At 41.8% G+C, this 12628-nt stretch overlaps 1 protein-coding gene across 1 annotated transcript in view; it reads right to left on the reverse strand.

Moving 5' to 3' along the window:
- Positions 1-912: 912 nt before the first annotated feature.
- The window catches only part of LOC104371352 (cytosolic phospholipase A2 epsilon), a 29877-nt gene continuing 18161 nt past the window's right edge, over positions 913-12628 (reverse strand). The window contains exons 12-20 of the mRNA XM_086613673.1: positions 12038-12174; positions 11309-11531; positions 8054-8168; positions 7266-7403; positions 6766-6873; positions 4349-4540; positions 3702-3868; positions 2039-2222; positions 913-1151 (exon numbers count right to left, since the gene is read on the reverse strand). Coding sequence (XP_086469799.1) covers positions 913-1151; positions 2039-2222; positions 3702-3868; positions 4349-4540; positions 6766-6873; positions 7266-7403; positions 8054-8168; positions 11309-11531; positions 12038-12174 — 1503 coding nt within the window. The remainder of the gene's footprint in view (positions 1152-2038; positions 2223-3701; positions 3869-4348; positions 4541-6765; positions 6874-7265; positions 7404-8053; positions 8169-11308; positions 11532-12037; positions 12175-12628) is intronic.

The following is a 12628-nucleotide window of genomic DNA, read 5'->3' on the forward strand; positions in this document are numbered from 1 at the left end:
AACAACTGTGATGCAGTGAGCAGCATATTGGTATCTTACTCCATTTCTCCAGTGTGATTCTGTGTGTGCAAGTACCATATATCCTGCAATCCCCCTCACATACTATCTGTTTCAGTACTATTTCAATTAACTACGTTGAACAAGCTCCAGATGACGCTGAAGCAAAATTGCATTTCAGGGAGAAACATCTGGGTGATCTGAGACAGAGCACAGTTGATTGTGAGAGGAAATGACAATAGTCCTTTACAACAAATTCATAAGTTTGATTTAATTGATAAGAATAGATGTCATCAAAGATCTAAAAGGCCACTCATCCATACATCCATTATCTAACACAAGTCTGAAAGATCAAATATCTTTTATAAGATATATATATTTCATGACAGTTCATGACAAAAAAAACACCTGGGAAACAAAACTCTTAAAAGGTAGAACACCGTTTGATTCAATTTATTAAAACCAAGTAAAATGGTTTAAACGGATACTGCATGGTCACCACCTTCTGTGTCTGAAGAGGTCTTTATGGATTTGCTACCAATGGTCACAACAAAATGCCAGAATATTTAGCAGATGAAAAAAATAGTAGCGACTAACCATCAAGACAATAAGAGATTGCAGAGATAGAGAGCTGGAACTATTTCCCTCTTACACACAAGCTGAATCTTTGCATCTTGAGAACCACAGTGAGATGATGTTAATAACAGACTGCTGTGTTTGGTATCACAACTCCAGATCAAAAAGCAACCACCGCTTAATAAATCAAACCACGTGGCTTTGAAACAAATACTTCAAGTTTTCTTTTTTGAGAAGATTAATTATTTAGAAAGAGATGGCACCTGCCAAGAACAGTGAAGTAGCTATGGCATATGTGCTGTCATGGTAAATACTTAGAAGGGAAGAGGAAAATGCTGTTTAAGCAGAGGACTGTGCTTGTGATACTGGCTGGCTTGGAGCTTGTTTCTTCCGTGCCACAGCCATGCGCAAAGCCTGAATGATCGTGTTCTCGTTGTTCATGATGTTGTAATTAGTCAGCTTCATGAGCTTGTTGAAATCTTCGGTTTTCAGTGAGACCTCCCTCGTTGAGTATGGAGAGGAGAAACTGGAGATATCAACCTTGCCCAGTTCCATTTCAGCAGCGCTACGTGACATTCCTGTCAAGGGCAAAAAAAGGAAGGTGTTTGTATGGTCCCAGGGAATTACAGTACTCTGATAGACTATGTCAAGAATAATTTAGATCACAGATGCAGTTGCTATGAAGACAAGAGCAGTATGCTATGATTTCTGAAAAATCTACTTCTGAACAAAGCCTATTGGAATTAAAAAAAAAAAAAAACACACATCACTAAACAGCATTCCATTGCAACCAGCTCCTTCTACTGGCCAGCTCATGGCATGTCATTTTATATGGTCACATGCTCAAATATTACTTTTGCAGGTTCTTGAGTAGAATACATGCTAAAGGTAAAAGGAACAGAGAGATGTATGGGATAGGACGAAGTAGAATATTAGTAGCCTTGGAAATCATCATTAAAAACAAAGCCTGTATCTCAAATACTAGGCCAAAAGGACACAGTGACTGTATTAGTTCATGTACTATTGCTTTGATTTTCCAGCATATACAACCAATACATTAAACAGTCCAAATAGAAAGCACAGTGGCCCTCCATAGAACCATTCTACAAATGTAGAGGTAATTCTCCTCTAGATCTGACTGACATAAAAATACTTAATCTGAAAAATATGCCTTGTTCTACACACTAAAGTAAACTTTTGGAGATTACAAGGAGAAATTAGTTCCCATTTCTCTACTTGAGCAACACATTTCTTCTTTCACTGAATTGCACCAAGATTCAAACAAAAATTATGCACGAGATTTCACCTGATTTTGCAAACAGTTTGTGTCACTCCATTTTGCAATGTATTCACTAGCAGGAACAAGCAAACAATCAAAGGAATTTTCTATTGGGATGAGGAAAAAATACCTAGGGAGAGAGAAAGTTTATTGGGTCAATAAAGTTAGCTGGGTACTGTTACTTACCAGGTGCTACATATCTTTGGAAGGTGTCGTTCACTAATGGAAAATAAAGCAGCAGAGGAGCTCCTGGGTTGTCTGCACCGTCAAACATGTAGCACTCTTTCAGGTTCTTCTCATCGTCCTTCAGCTCAATGCTGGGAAACGGAATTCCCTGTTCCGAGAAGTATCTGCAAGCCTGCTCCAGGGGCTGCTCATGGCCCAACAGCAGCAGCGTAAGGAATGGAAAATATACCCAAGATCAGGCTGCTGCCGAAGCCCAGTAATTGATGCCAAGTTGCACAAAATAGACTGATAGCGCTGAACAGCCAGCAATGTTGTGAGCACCTGCAGTCCCAGGGACTGTTTTCCTCTTGCCTGAGGAGCTGTTTGGAAATAGTCTTTCAGGCAAACACCTGATAGCAAGATGGTAAAGAGGGTTTAAATATGCATCAAGGCATATCTCTAAAATGGGAATGTGATTTAGGAACAGAACAGATTGATTCAAAACATGTTATAGGGCATCATTAATTAAAGGAGAACTAAGTGAGAAAAACATAAATCTAAACAAATTTGCTGTCCAAGACAGTAAGACTTGCAGTTACATTATCTGTGGTATTTATATGGCAGTATAACTTGTAACTTGACCTTAATAGACTTTAGCAGGGTTTTGAGAGCAACTTACCCATTTCTACAATTTTAAATTTTAGAAATTATATGAAATTTCAAGCTATCATATTTTAGACTTCAAAATACATCACTAAAAGCATTCGTCAGAAAGCTTTTGTGATGACTGACTTTGTTAAATTATCTAACAAAACATTGAAGTACCACCTTAGATTGTATGAACTAAATATTTCCAGAAGAATTCAGAGTACAAGAAAGAAATGTAGTGTAAGTTATAATATGTGGTCTTTTTCAGCTGCAGTACAGAGACAAATAATTCTCATGTGTCATCACAATGTAAGAGCAGCATTAAAGTATCTTTCAGTTGAGAAAATGACAGAATCTTAGCCAGTGAACTTTGTGTTTTCTGTGGTGCTCTTCAGGGACAGGTTTACAATTACAAATCTATATTTGGAAGCCTAAATCTCTCTTTTTATGTGGTGAATACCACTTTCAAAATTTATATAACCATTTTAACCAAATCAGATTTCTGCCAACATAATAAATGTATTTGATACCTTGCTTCAAGCCCACTATTTAAAATGAAAAATTGTATTTATTAAAAGAGATTAGAAACAAGAGGAAGATGTTCTTCACTCATTAGGTTGTTCTTGGACAGCTAAAAAATCACATATTAAAGTAAAAAGACAAATAAAATCTTATACACATAAGGAAAATGCAGATTAAATTCCACATGTGAATCACAGATAGAATTTTTGTAGCTGTATTTGTGCTATGAAATCTTAAATATATTTGTAACAGAAGTTGGAGCTCAATCCTCATACATTCGCTGTGCTGCTCTGTATTTAGTTGGTGAAGCACTTAGGGCTGTTTCAAAAGTAGCTTAAGAAAAATAGAGAAGTTTTGCCCTCTGGGAATTTCCATTCTTCTTTCTAAGGTTTGGAAACACCATATTACTAAGTTCCACTAAGTTCCACGTTTCACAGATACCTGTCTGAAAATTGTGGACAGCAAAGGAGAAGCTGTGACTAAACAAAGACTTTTTAGTTTTGACACTTCTCACCAAGGTCTGCGATCCACCAGAGTAATTTAGGTGTATGATGACGTCCACTTTCCGTTCTGGTCTCATAAGAGGTGGGCAGCTAGTTTCAAAGAAGAAAGCTGCATCCACCAACTCCAGGTGCTCCGAGTTGTCTCTCAGATCATTAGGAGACGTGTCTAGTAAAGTGTCTAAAGATTAAAGATGAAGAGTTATTAGCAAACTGCAGAAAGACATCTGTCAAGTTAGAAAGCAAAAGGAAGGCGAGCTTCCTTCACATCCAGGATTTTCCGTTTGCTTTAGGAGAGCATGCAGCAATCCTAAAGCTCCCTTCAGCCCCTCCACTCATATTTTCTTCGTGTTTCCAAGCCCATGAACTGCACCAAAATCTAGGCAGGTGTACCACACGTGCAGAGTCCTATCCCAGCGATTTTCATCCCAGTGAGAATTTTCAGTACCGAATGACCCAAAAATTGAACAGTTGTGTTACTGGAAGTGGAAGATGCGAGGAGTTACTTTGTTCTCCCTCCTCGCCTCTCAGCAAGCACTAACAACTAACCACAAAACCCACTCAGTTCACTTAAGGATGTACGAATGTCCCCCACTAAATACCAGCCCCTGCGCCTGCCCTGATGACCGCTGAGGCATGTAGGCAGGAGTGTTATCCGCACCTTTCCATTTCATGAAATGGTCCTGCTGGATGTACTCGTTGTGCATCTGGAAGCCTCTCAGGAAGTTATGGTACTTGGAGACAGCAGGGCGGTCAGTTAGGATATCCCGGAGAGCCGTGGAGAGGCCACTTGCAGGAGTGAACATGCATGTAGCCATCTCGTATGGCTTCTCCGGCAAGTCCGGTTGTTCCTCTAGAGATACACAGCATAAATGACATACAATTGAATTATAACCACAGTTAAGAAGAGGCTAGGCACAAGGATGAGAAAGGGTCGGTGACTCTTCTCTACCAACAGAAATCATGTATTTGCAGCCGTCAGCATTGCGTTATTTTTCCCTAAGGTCTGCTGTAAGTTCCAGTTAATTTCTTGACAAAAATAAAAACTTGCTTTTGTTTTCTAAACCTTGATTGGCTACATCTGAATAAAGAAGCATTTTTCTCATAAAACAACATGATTTTGGTATACGTTAAAGTAATTCACTTTTCAAAGCAAACAAAAACCAGGGAAGATAGTTTAATTTATACATTTGAGGAGATTACTGCTTTTAGATTCCATGTAGGTTAAACGTGAAACTCGAAGCTTATTTTGAAAAGAAGAGGAAAATCCAAACGTTTTATTTTTAAAAGAAATATATTTACTTTAAAAAACACTAGTTTGTTCAATTTGGTTTGGGTGTGGCCAGCTGAATTCAACACAGACTTGCAAATTATTTATATAAACCCAAACATAAGAATTCTGGAGTTCCTTCCAAAAGCATAGTCAACAGAAACGTGACCCAAGTCTGCTCACTATGAAATCACTGACTTTGCCTGAATTTTAACATGAAGATCATAAAATCATAGAATGATTAGGGCTGGAAGGGACCTTCAAAGGTCATCTAGTCCAACCCCCCTGCAAGGAACAGGGATATCTCCAACTAGATCAGGTTGCTCAGGGCCTCATCCAACCTGGCCTTGAACGTCTCCAGGGATGGAGCATCCACCACCTCTCTGGGCAACCTGTTCCAGTGTTCTACAACTCTCATGGTAAAAAATTTTTTCCTAATATCCAATCTGAATCTACCTCCCTCTATTTTAAAACCGTTACCCCTTGTCCTATCACAACAGGCCCTCCTGAACAGCCTCTCCCCATCTTTCTTGTAGGCCCCCTTGAGGTACTGGAAGACCGCTATAAGGTCACCCCGGAGCCTCCTCTTCTCCAGGCTGAACAGCCCCAACTCTTTCAGCCTGTCCTCATAGGAAAGGTGCTCCAGCCCTCTTATCATCTTCGTGGCCCTCCTCTGGACCCTCTCCAACTGGTTCATGTCCTTCTTATGTTGAGGGCTCCAGAACTGGACGCAGTACTCCAGGTGAGGTCTCACGAGGGCAGAGTAGAGGGGGAGGATCACCTCCCTCGACCTGCTGGCCACGCTCCTCTTGATGCAGCCCAGGATGCGGTTGGCCTTCTGGGCCACAAGAGCACATTGCCGGCTCATATTGAGTTTCTCGTCCACCAGTACTCCCAAGTCCTTCTCCTCAGGGCTGCTCTCGATCCATTCACCACCCAGTCTGTATTTGTGCCGGGGATTGCCATGACCCAGATGTAAGACCTTGCATTTGGCCTGGTTGAACTTCATGAGGTTGACACGGGCCCACCTCTCCAGCCTGTCAAGGTCCCTCTGGATGGCATCCCTCCCTTCCAGCGTGTCGACGGCACCACACAGCTTGGTGTCATCAGCGAACTTGCTGAGGGTGCACTCCATGTCACTGTCCACGTCACCGACAAAGATGTTGAAGAGGGCCGGGCCCAACACGGACCCCTGAGGGACGCCACTCGTGACCGGTCTCCACTTGGACATCGAGCCGTTGACCACTACTCTCTGAGTGCAGCCATTGAGCCAATTCCTGATGATCATGAGTATTTTCAAAGAATCGTCTTTCAGTACCCAGCTGCCTCTCTCGGCTAGCATAATAGAGCTCCACTATGTTGACTTCCTTTGACCTCTGCTAAATCTTTCAGTTCAATCAGATTTTGAGGGAGGGATGTGCTGTGCAGGGTGAATAGATACTGGAAGGAAACACTCAGGCTCATCTCTGGTTTTCAAATAGTTGACATGAGGCTTTGGTGGAAGATCTGCTTTCCAAGCCTTTTAAACACAACATTTTAGGGATCATCTTATGTATCCATGCCCATCTCTTTTCCATCAAGGTCTGTCTGATGGTGCCTTTCCTTCTAATAACAATCTCACTATTTAAGCAAATCACTGGCTATTCAGTAAAATCAAATCACTTGATTTTCACAGTGCCTCCCATACCCCAAGGCTGAGAGCACCAGGATGACAGAAAAACTCAAAAAATGAGAGATGTGAGTGCAGTTACTCTATGAGAGGGGCCTGGAGGAGGGAGACCATAAGTCAAAGGGTACTTGAGTTTTACCTATTTCGGTCACTTTGTCTTGGGTCCACCTGTGCCAGAAGTCCTCTGAATTGTCAGCTGCATGCCAGGCATCCAGGAGGTTCTTGGAGAAGATACTACTCCACATTCCTAGGAAGTGGGAGAGGTATAATAAGTACTGCTGAAGTAAAAACAAGCAAATTCTTTTAGAAACTGCCTTCTGCTCCTTCCACAGCTCTTCTCTAACTTTTTTCATATTTCTATCCAATTTTAGCTGTGGGAAATGGTGATGCTTTGAAAACACTCATGAAGGTAGATAACAACTTATTCATCATTTTAATTTCATTGTATCTTGGTCCAAATGATAAAACCACCTTTGCTAGCCATGGCAGTTAAGTAAGTCTCAGGAGACGTGCTGAATTCAGCTGACTGACCGATTACCTCTGCTGCCATATGCAGAACAACAGGTTTCTGGGGACTAATTTTCAGAATCATTAGTGTTTGTATTAAAATCCTGTCACTCCCCGAGGCTGGTGAGTCACCTTGCATAAAGCAGATCCGGGACTCGGGGAGCTTCTTCATCAGGCGACCCATGAAGAACTCGCTGCCAAAATCCTCTGCACGAATGAAGGCACCGTACTTCAAGAAGCCCACCTCGTACGGTGTAAACTCCACCCACTCTGTGAACATACACATACCAACAATGTTAGTTCTGCTGCGAAAAATGGTCAACCCACCAGATGCGGAATAAACATTTCAGGCATCAGCCCTCACAGGCAAAGAGGCTTAGCTCGTGCCCTGAGCAAGCCCTGCTGACAGCCGGCCCTGAACCAGCTATCACACTGTCTACAGGTTTGTGAAAGAACAATGTCAGAGCTAAAGAAAAATTTAAATGCTGCTTCTTTCTTTTTATGTAGAAAGTGGGAATTTTTCTCTTGGAAGGTGGATTAGAACACAGATGGACTTTTATTGCTTTTAGTGTCTTTAGCCAACCATGAAAAACACACATTAAGCAAAATTAAAGCTCTGGTGAATCACTTTCTTTAAGAATTCATAGTGTATCTGAGACAGTGTCACAGAGCAATGTTGTGTTATCTGTCTGAAGTTCAAGTCTGAATATGCACACTTACATGCCAGGAGATCTTACAAAATACTGAACTGTTGCTATCTATTCTGTGGCTCTTTACGTGTCCAGTTACTCTTTACATCTTTGAACAGGACTTCTCCTGGCTTGGAGTGAGAATTGAAAACAATTCATCATTATTTACAGTATCTCCATGCTGTATCTCCCCAGGTGAAAACATAGTTCTTTTCCACAATTGAGACATACCTCTAAAATCTTTGGTGGCAACTTTGTCCTTGACATTGAGGGCAAGGTAGATGGGCAGTGGGTTCTGACCCTGACTCACTGCTCGACGTTGATCAGAAAGTCTGTGGTGGCATTTCTGGATTTGGAAAAAAAAACAAAAGAAAAAAAATGGTTAGCTGATAATCAGTTCCTTAAAGATATCAATTTATAAAGTCTGAATATGAGATATAATTTTCCTGAATTTCCTCTTAAACTTTCTTCCATGTGTTTGAATAAAAGAGTGCAAGAAAATCGTGAGAACAGGAATAATTGTTGTTAAGATAACCAGCCATGTTCTACATTCAGTATACAACAACAATAATGAATTGCTTCATATTGCTGTTCTAACTTTGCATTGCTAAATGTAAGTGAAAAAATAGGGCAGATCTGGGTAATTCAGCTATTATCATGTATTTCATCTGTTAAACAAAAGAGTTCTTCGAGGCAGCATGTTAATGACCCTTCTAGTCAAGATTTTTTTGAAAATGATGTTGAAAGTTAACATCCACAGAGGAAAAAAATCCTTGAGCTGCCCAATACTAACAGCTTATCTTATACATGACATGGAGATTTTGAGCGTTCTTGAGCCAAATTAAATTCTAGCAAATTTTATTAAGTATCATTGAGGCCAGAAATACAATGTCACATATGATATGAAATGAGAGTATTTCATTATATCTGTTGCACCTAGGCAAAATATAAATCATGTTTAAGGGATTCTAAGATAAAAAACTTTTTCTCCAGCTGTCATCATTCTGCTAGTTTACAAAGTAAGTTTTACTTGTGACATTACAACAAAATTAGGAACAGAAGGTCCTGAGAGATCAAATCCAAAGTAGCTGAAAGGCACCTGCAAAACCACAGTTTCTGTAGCTAAGATGTTTTGGGAGCTCTGGATCTATGTACTTTCACATCACTAAATCGCAAAGTGCAGTAACTACATATGGGGTACATGTGCAACACATTCGAGGTGCAGCTGTTGTAAATATTGCAGCAGTGCAAACATAAAAGCGTAGAGCTGTAGTAAACACATAAGAATCTCGAAAATTTATTGGACAGCTACTCTTTTAATCAGTATGCTCATAACTTTAGATCTAGTCTGAGCATTTCATACGAGGGATGAGGGTCTTTGCTCATGAGCTAGCCGGGCTTATTGACAAGACTTTAAACTAGACTTTAAGGGGGAGAGGGATAATATCAAGCTTGATCAAGACACGTTGCGAGCACCTGAAGAGCAGCAGAAATGAATTTCAGGCACTCCAACCAGTAAGTCAGCTTTAACTCTAATGCCTCCATGCAAACGCACGTAGCATGGTGAATAAACAAGAGGAGTTAGGGATGTGCATACGCCTGCAGGGCTATGATGTTATTGGCATCAAAGATGTGGTGGGATGGCTCCTATGACTGGAGTGTTGGAATAGAAGGATACAGGCTCTTTAGGAAAGACAGGCAGGGGCGATGAGGAGGAGGTGTCACCCTCTATGTCAGTGACCAGCTTGAGTGCATGGACCTCTGCCTGGGGATGGATGAGGAGCCAACTGAGAGCTTATGGGTCAGGATTGAAGGGAGGCCAAGGACAAGTGACGTTATAGTGGGCATCTGCTACAGGTCACCTGACCAGGAAGACCAAGCAGATAAGGCCCTTTATGAACAGGTAGGGGCAGCTTCACATTCACAAGCCCTGGTCCTCATGAGGGACTTCAATCACCCCAATATCTGTTGGAGGAACAACACAGTAGAGCATAAGCAATCCAGGTTCCTGGATTGCACTGGTGATAAATTCCTTCTTCAAGTAACAGAGCAACCAACAAGGAGAGGTGCTTTGCTGGACCTTGTTCTCACCAACAAGGAGAGACTGGTGGGAAATGTGAAACTCAAGGGCAGCCTTGGCTGTAGTGACCATGAAATGGTGGAGTTCAAGACCCTTAGGGCAACTAGGAGAGCATACAACAAGCTCATTACTCTGGCATTCAGGAGAAGAGACTTTGGCCTGTTCAGGGATCTGCTTGGTGGAGTACTATGGGATAAAGCCCTGGAGTGAAAATGGGCTCAAGAAACATGGCTAATATTCAGAGATCACCTACTCCAAGCTCAGGAGCAGTGCATCCCAACAAAGAGCAAGTTGGGCAAAATCACCAGGAGAGGCCTGCATGGATGAACAAGGTGCTTCTGGACAAAGTCAACTACAAAAAGGAAGCTAACAGAGGGTGGAAGCAAGGACGGGTAGCCTGGGAGGAATACAGAGGAACTGTCCAATCAGCCAGGGACCAGGTTAGGAAAGCTAAAGCCCTGCTAGAACTAAATCTGGGGACATCAAGGGCAACAAGAAAAACTTCTATAGGTATGTCAGTGATAAAAGGAGGACTAGCAAAAATGTGGGCCTTCTCTGGAAGGAAATAAGAGATCTGGTTACCTGAGATATGGAAAAGGCTGAGGTACTCAATGACTTTTTTACCTCCATCTTTGCTGATAGGTGCTCTGGTCAAGCTGCCCTGGTCACAGCAGGTAGGGGCAGAGGCTGGGGGAGTGGGGAGCTGCCCATTGTAGGAGATAATCAGGTTCGAGACCATCTAAGAAACTTGAAGGTGCACAAATCCATGGGACCTGATGAAATGCATCCACGGGTCCTGAGGGAACTGGTGGATGAAGTTGTTAAGCCACTATCCATCATATTTGAGAAGTCGTGGCAATCTAGTGAAGTTCCCATTGACTGGAAAAGGGGAAACATAGCCCTCATTTTTATAAAAGGGAAAAAGGAAGACCCAGGGAACTACAGGCCACTCAGTCTCTCCTCTGTGCCCAGCAAGATCATGGAGCAGATCCTCCTGGCAACTATGCTAAGACACATAGAAAATAAGGAGGTGATTGGTGACAGCCAACATGGCTTCATTAGGGGCAAATCATGCCAGAACAAATTTGGTGGACTTCTATGATGAGGTTACAGCATTGGTGGATAAGGGAAGAGCAAATGACGTCATCTACCCAGACTTGTCCAAAGCATTTGACACCGTCCCGCATGATATCCTTGTCTCTAAATTGGAGAGACACAGATTTGATGGATGTACCCACTTAGTGGATAAGGAATTGGCTGGATGGTCACACTCACAGTGTTGCAGTCAATGGCTCGATGTCCAAGTGGATTCCAGTGATGAGCGGTGTTCCTAGGTTTTAATTTCTCATAATGGTCATAAAGATCAAGTCACCAACTTTATGAGAAGAAAGATGTATATACATTACCCCATCATTTAACATGGATTCAATCATGAGCCCCCACAGATCAATAAAAGATGTCTTGTGGCCAGCTTGGGTCCTTTGGCTCAGCTCTCTGTAATAATTCCTCAGACTTCTCAAGCAAAAAGCATTCATCTTGCACTTGGCTGCTTGCTTCCGAGCTTCGATAATTACTTCTCCAAGATCCTTACGTGACCAATCAGCATCTTCATACAGTTTTGTCATGGTCCTACAGGCAGGAAACATGATGGAAAGCAGAAAGAAATGAAGGTGCTTTTTTTGAAACTCAGAGAATATGCTTTGCAGAGCTTTGGGCACTTCTTATTGTTTTAGCTTTAGGTCACTCCACTCCTTCGAGCTTACTTTGAATAGAAATGCAAGTCTAAAAGCAATCAATCAAAATAATTTGATTCAAAACAAGCAGCTACACCAGCTGTTTATGCTGTTTCAGTCCAACAGTAAATAACAATAAAGGATCATTTTGCATAGGATTAAGGATTTTTGTGCTTCCAATGAAGTCTCCTCTTTCAGTTAGGGATAGGTTACTTCAGTGACACCAAATGTATAACACACAATACGCCTTTCAAGAGTGACTATGGCATTCGCAGGCCAAACATGGAAGCAATAACTCAAATAAACCCTTTTTGCCCTTGTTAAGATCTGAAACCCTAGGCAAAGCATGGGTTTTGCATAACACAACAAGATCCAAACAACAGTCTCAAAATGACTCCTCACCATGTTGTGCCAGATGAGCCACTGATGTATGAAACACAGTCCAGAACACGCAGCTTTTGAAGACCCAAAATGCTGCCATACATGGCAGTAAGTGCTCTTATCCCACACCCTGCTGTGGTCACAGCCACTACAGGCACCTGTTCAACACAAAAAAAAGGCAGAAAGCACAGGTGGAACAGTGGCATGAAGGCACAACATGTCCAAAGAATACGGACATGAAAAAAGCAACATCCAGACACTAGTAAAATAAAATCGTACATTAGAGATAAAACAACATTGCCCTATGAGTTATAAACAACGAAAGTTGCTGGACATCCCTGTGAGGTATACTAGAAGATTTTGTCACTTCAGGAAGGATTTTAAGAAACACGGACCAAACTCATTGATTTGAAGTTCCTTCAAATGATTCACTTGAAAGCCAAGTGGAAATAGAGACTTTGCTCATCCAGATAGACTGTTGAGCTCTTCAGCTGAGATCACCCTGGCTGCAAAAAGCACTCTGGAGAAGGAGCTGCTGACAGAGGTGCTCACTCCTCATCTGGACAGAGGGGAGAAATCACTCATCTCCAGGCTTGAGAGGAAGGAGAAAGA

Source organism: Tauraco erythrolophus, chromosome 6, assembly GCF_009769465.1.
Source record: "Tauraco erythrolophus isolate bTauEry1 chromosome 6, bTauEry1.pri, whole genome shotgun sequence".
Classification (NCBI taxonomy): domain Eukaryota; kingdom Metazoa; phylum Chordata; class Aves; order Musophagiformes; family Musophagidae; genus Tauraco; species Tauraco erythrolophus.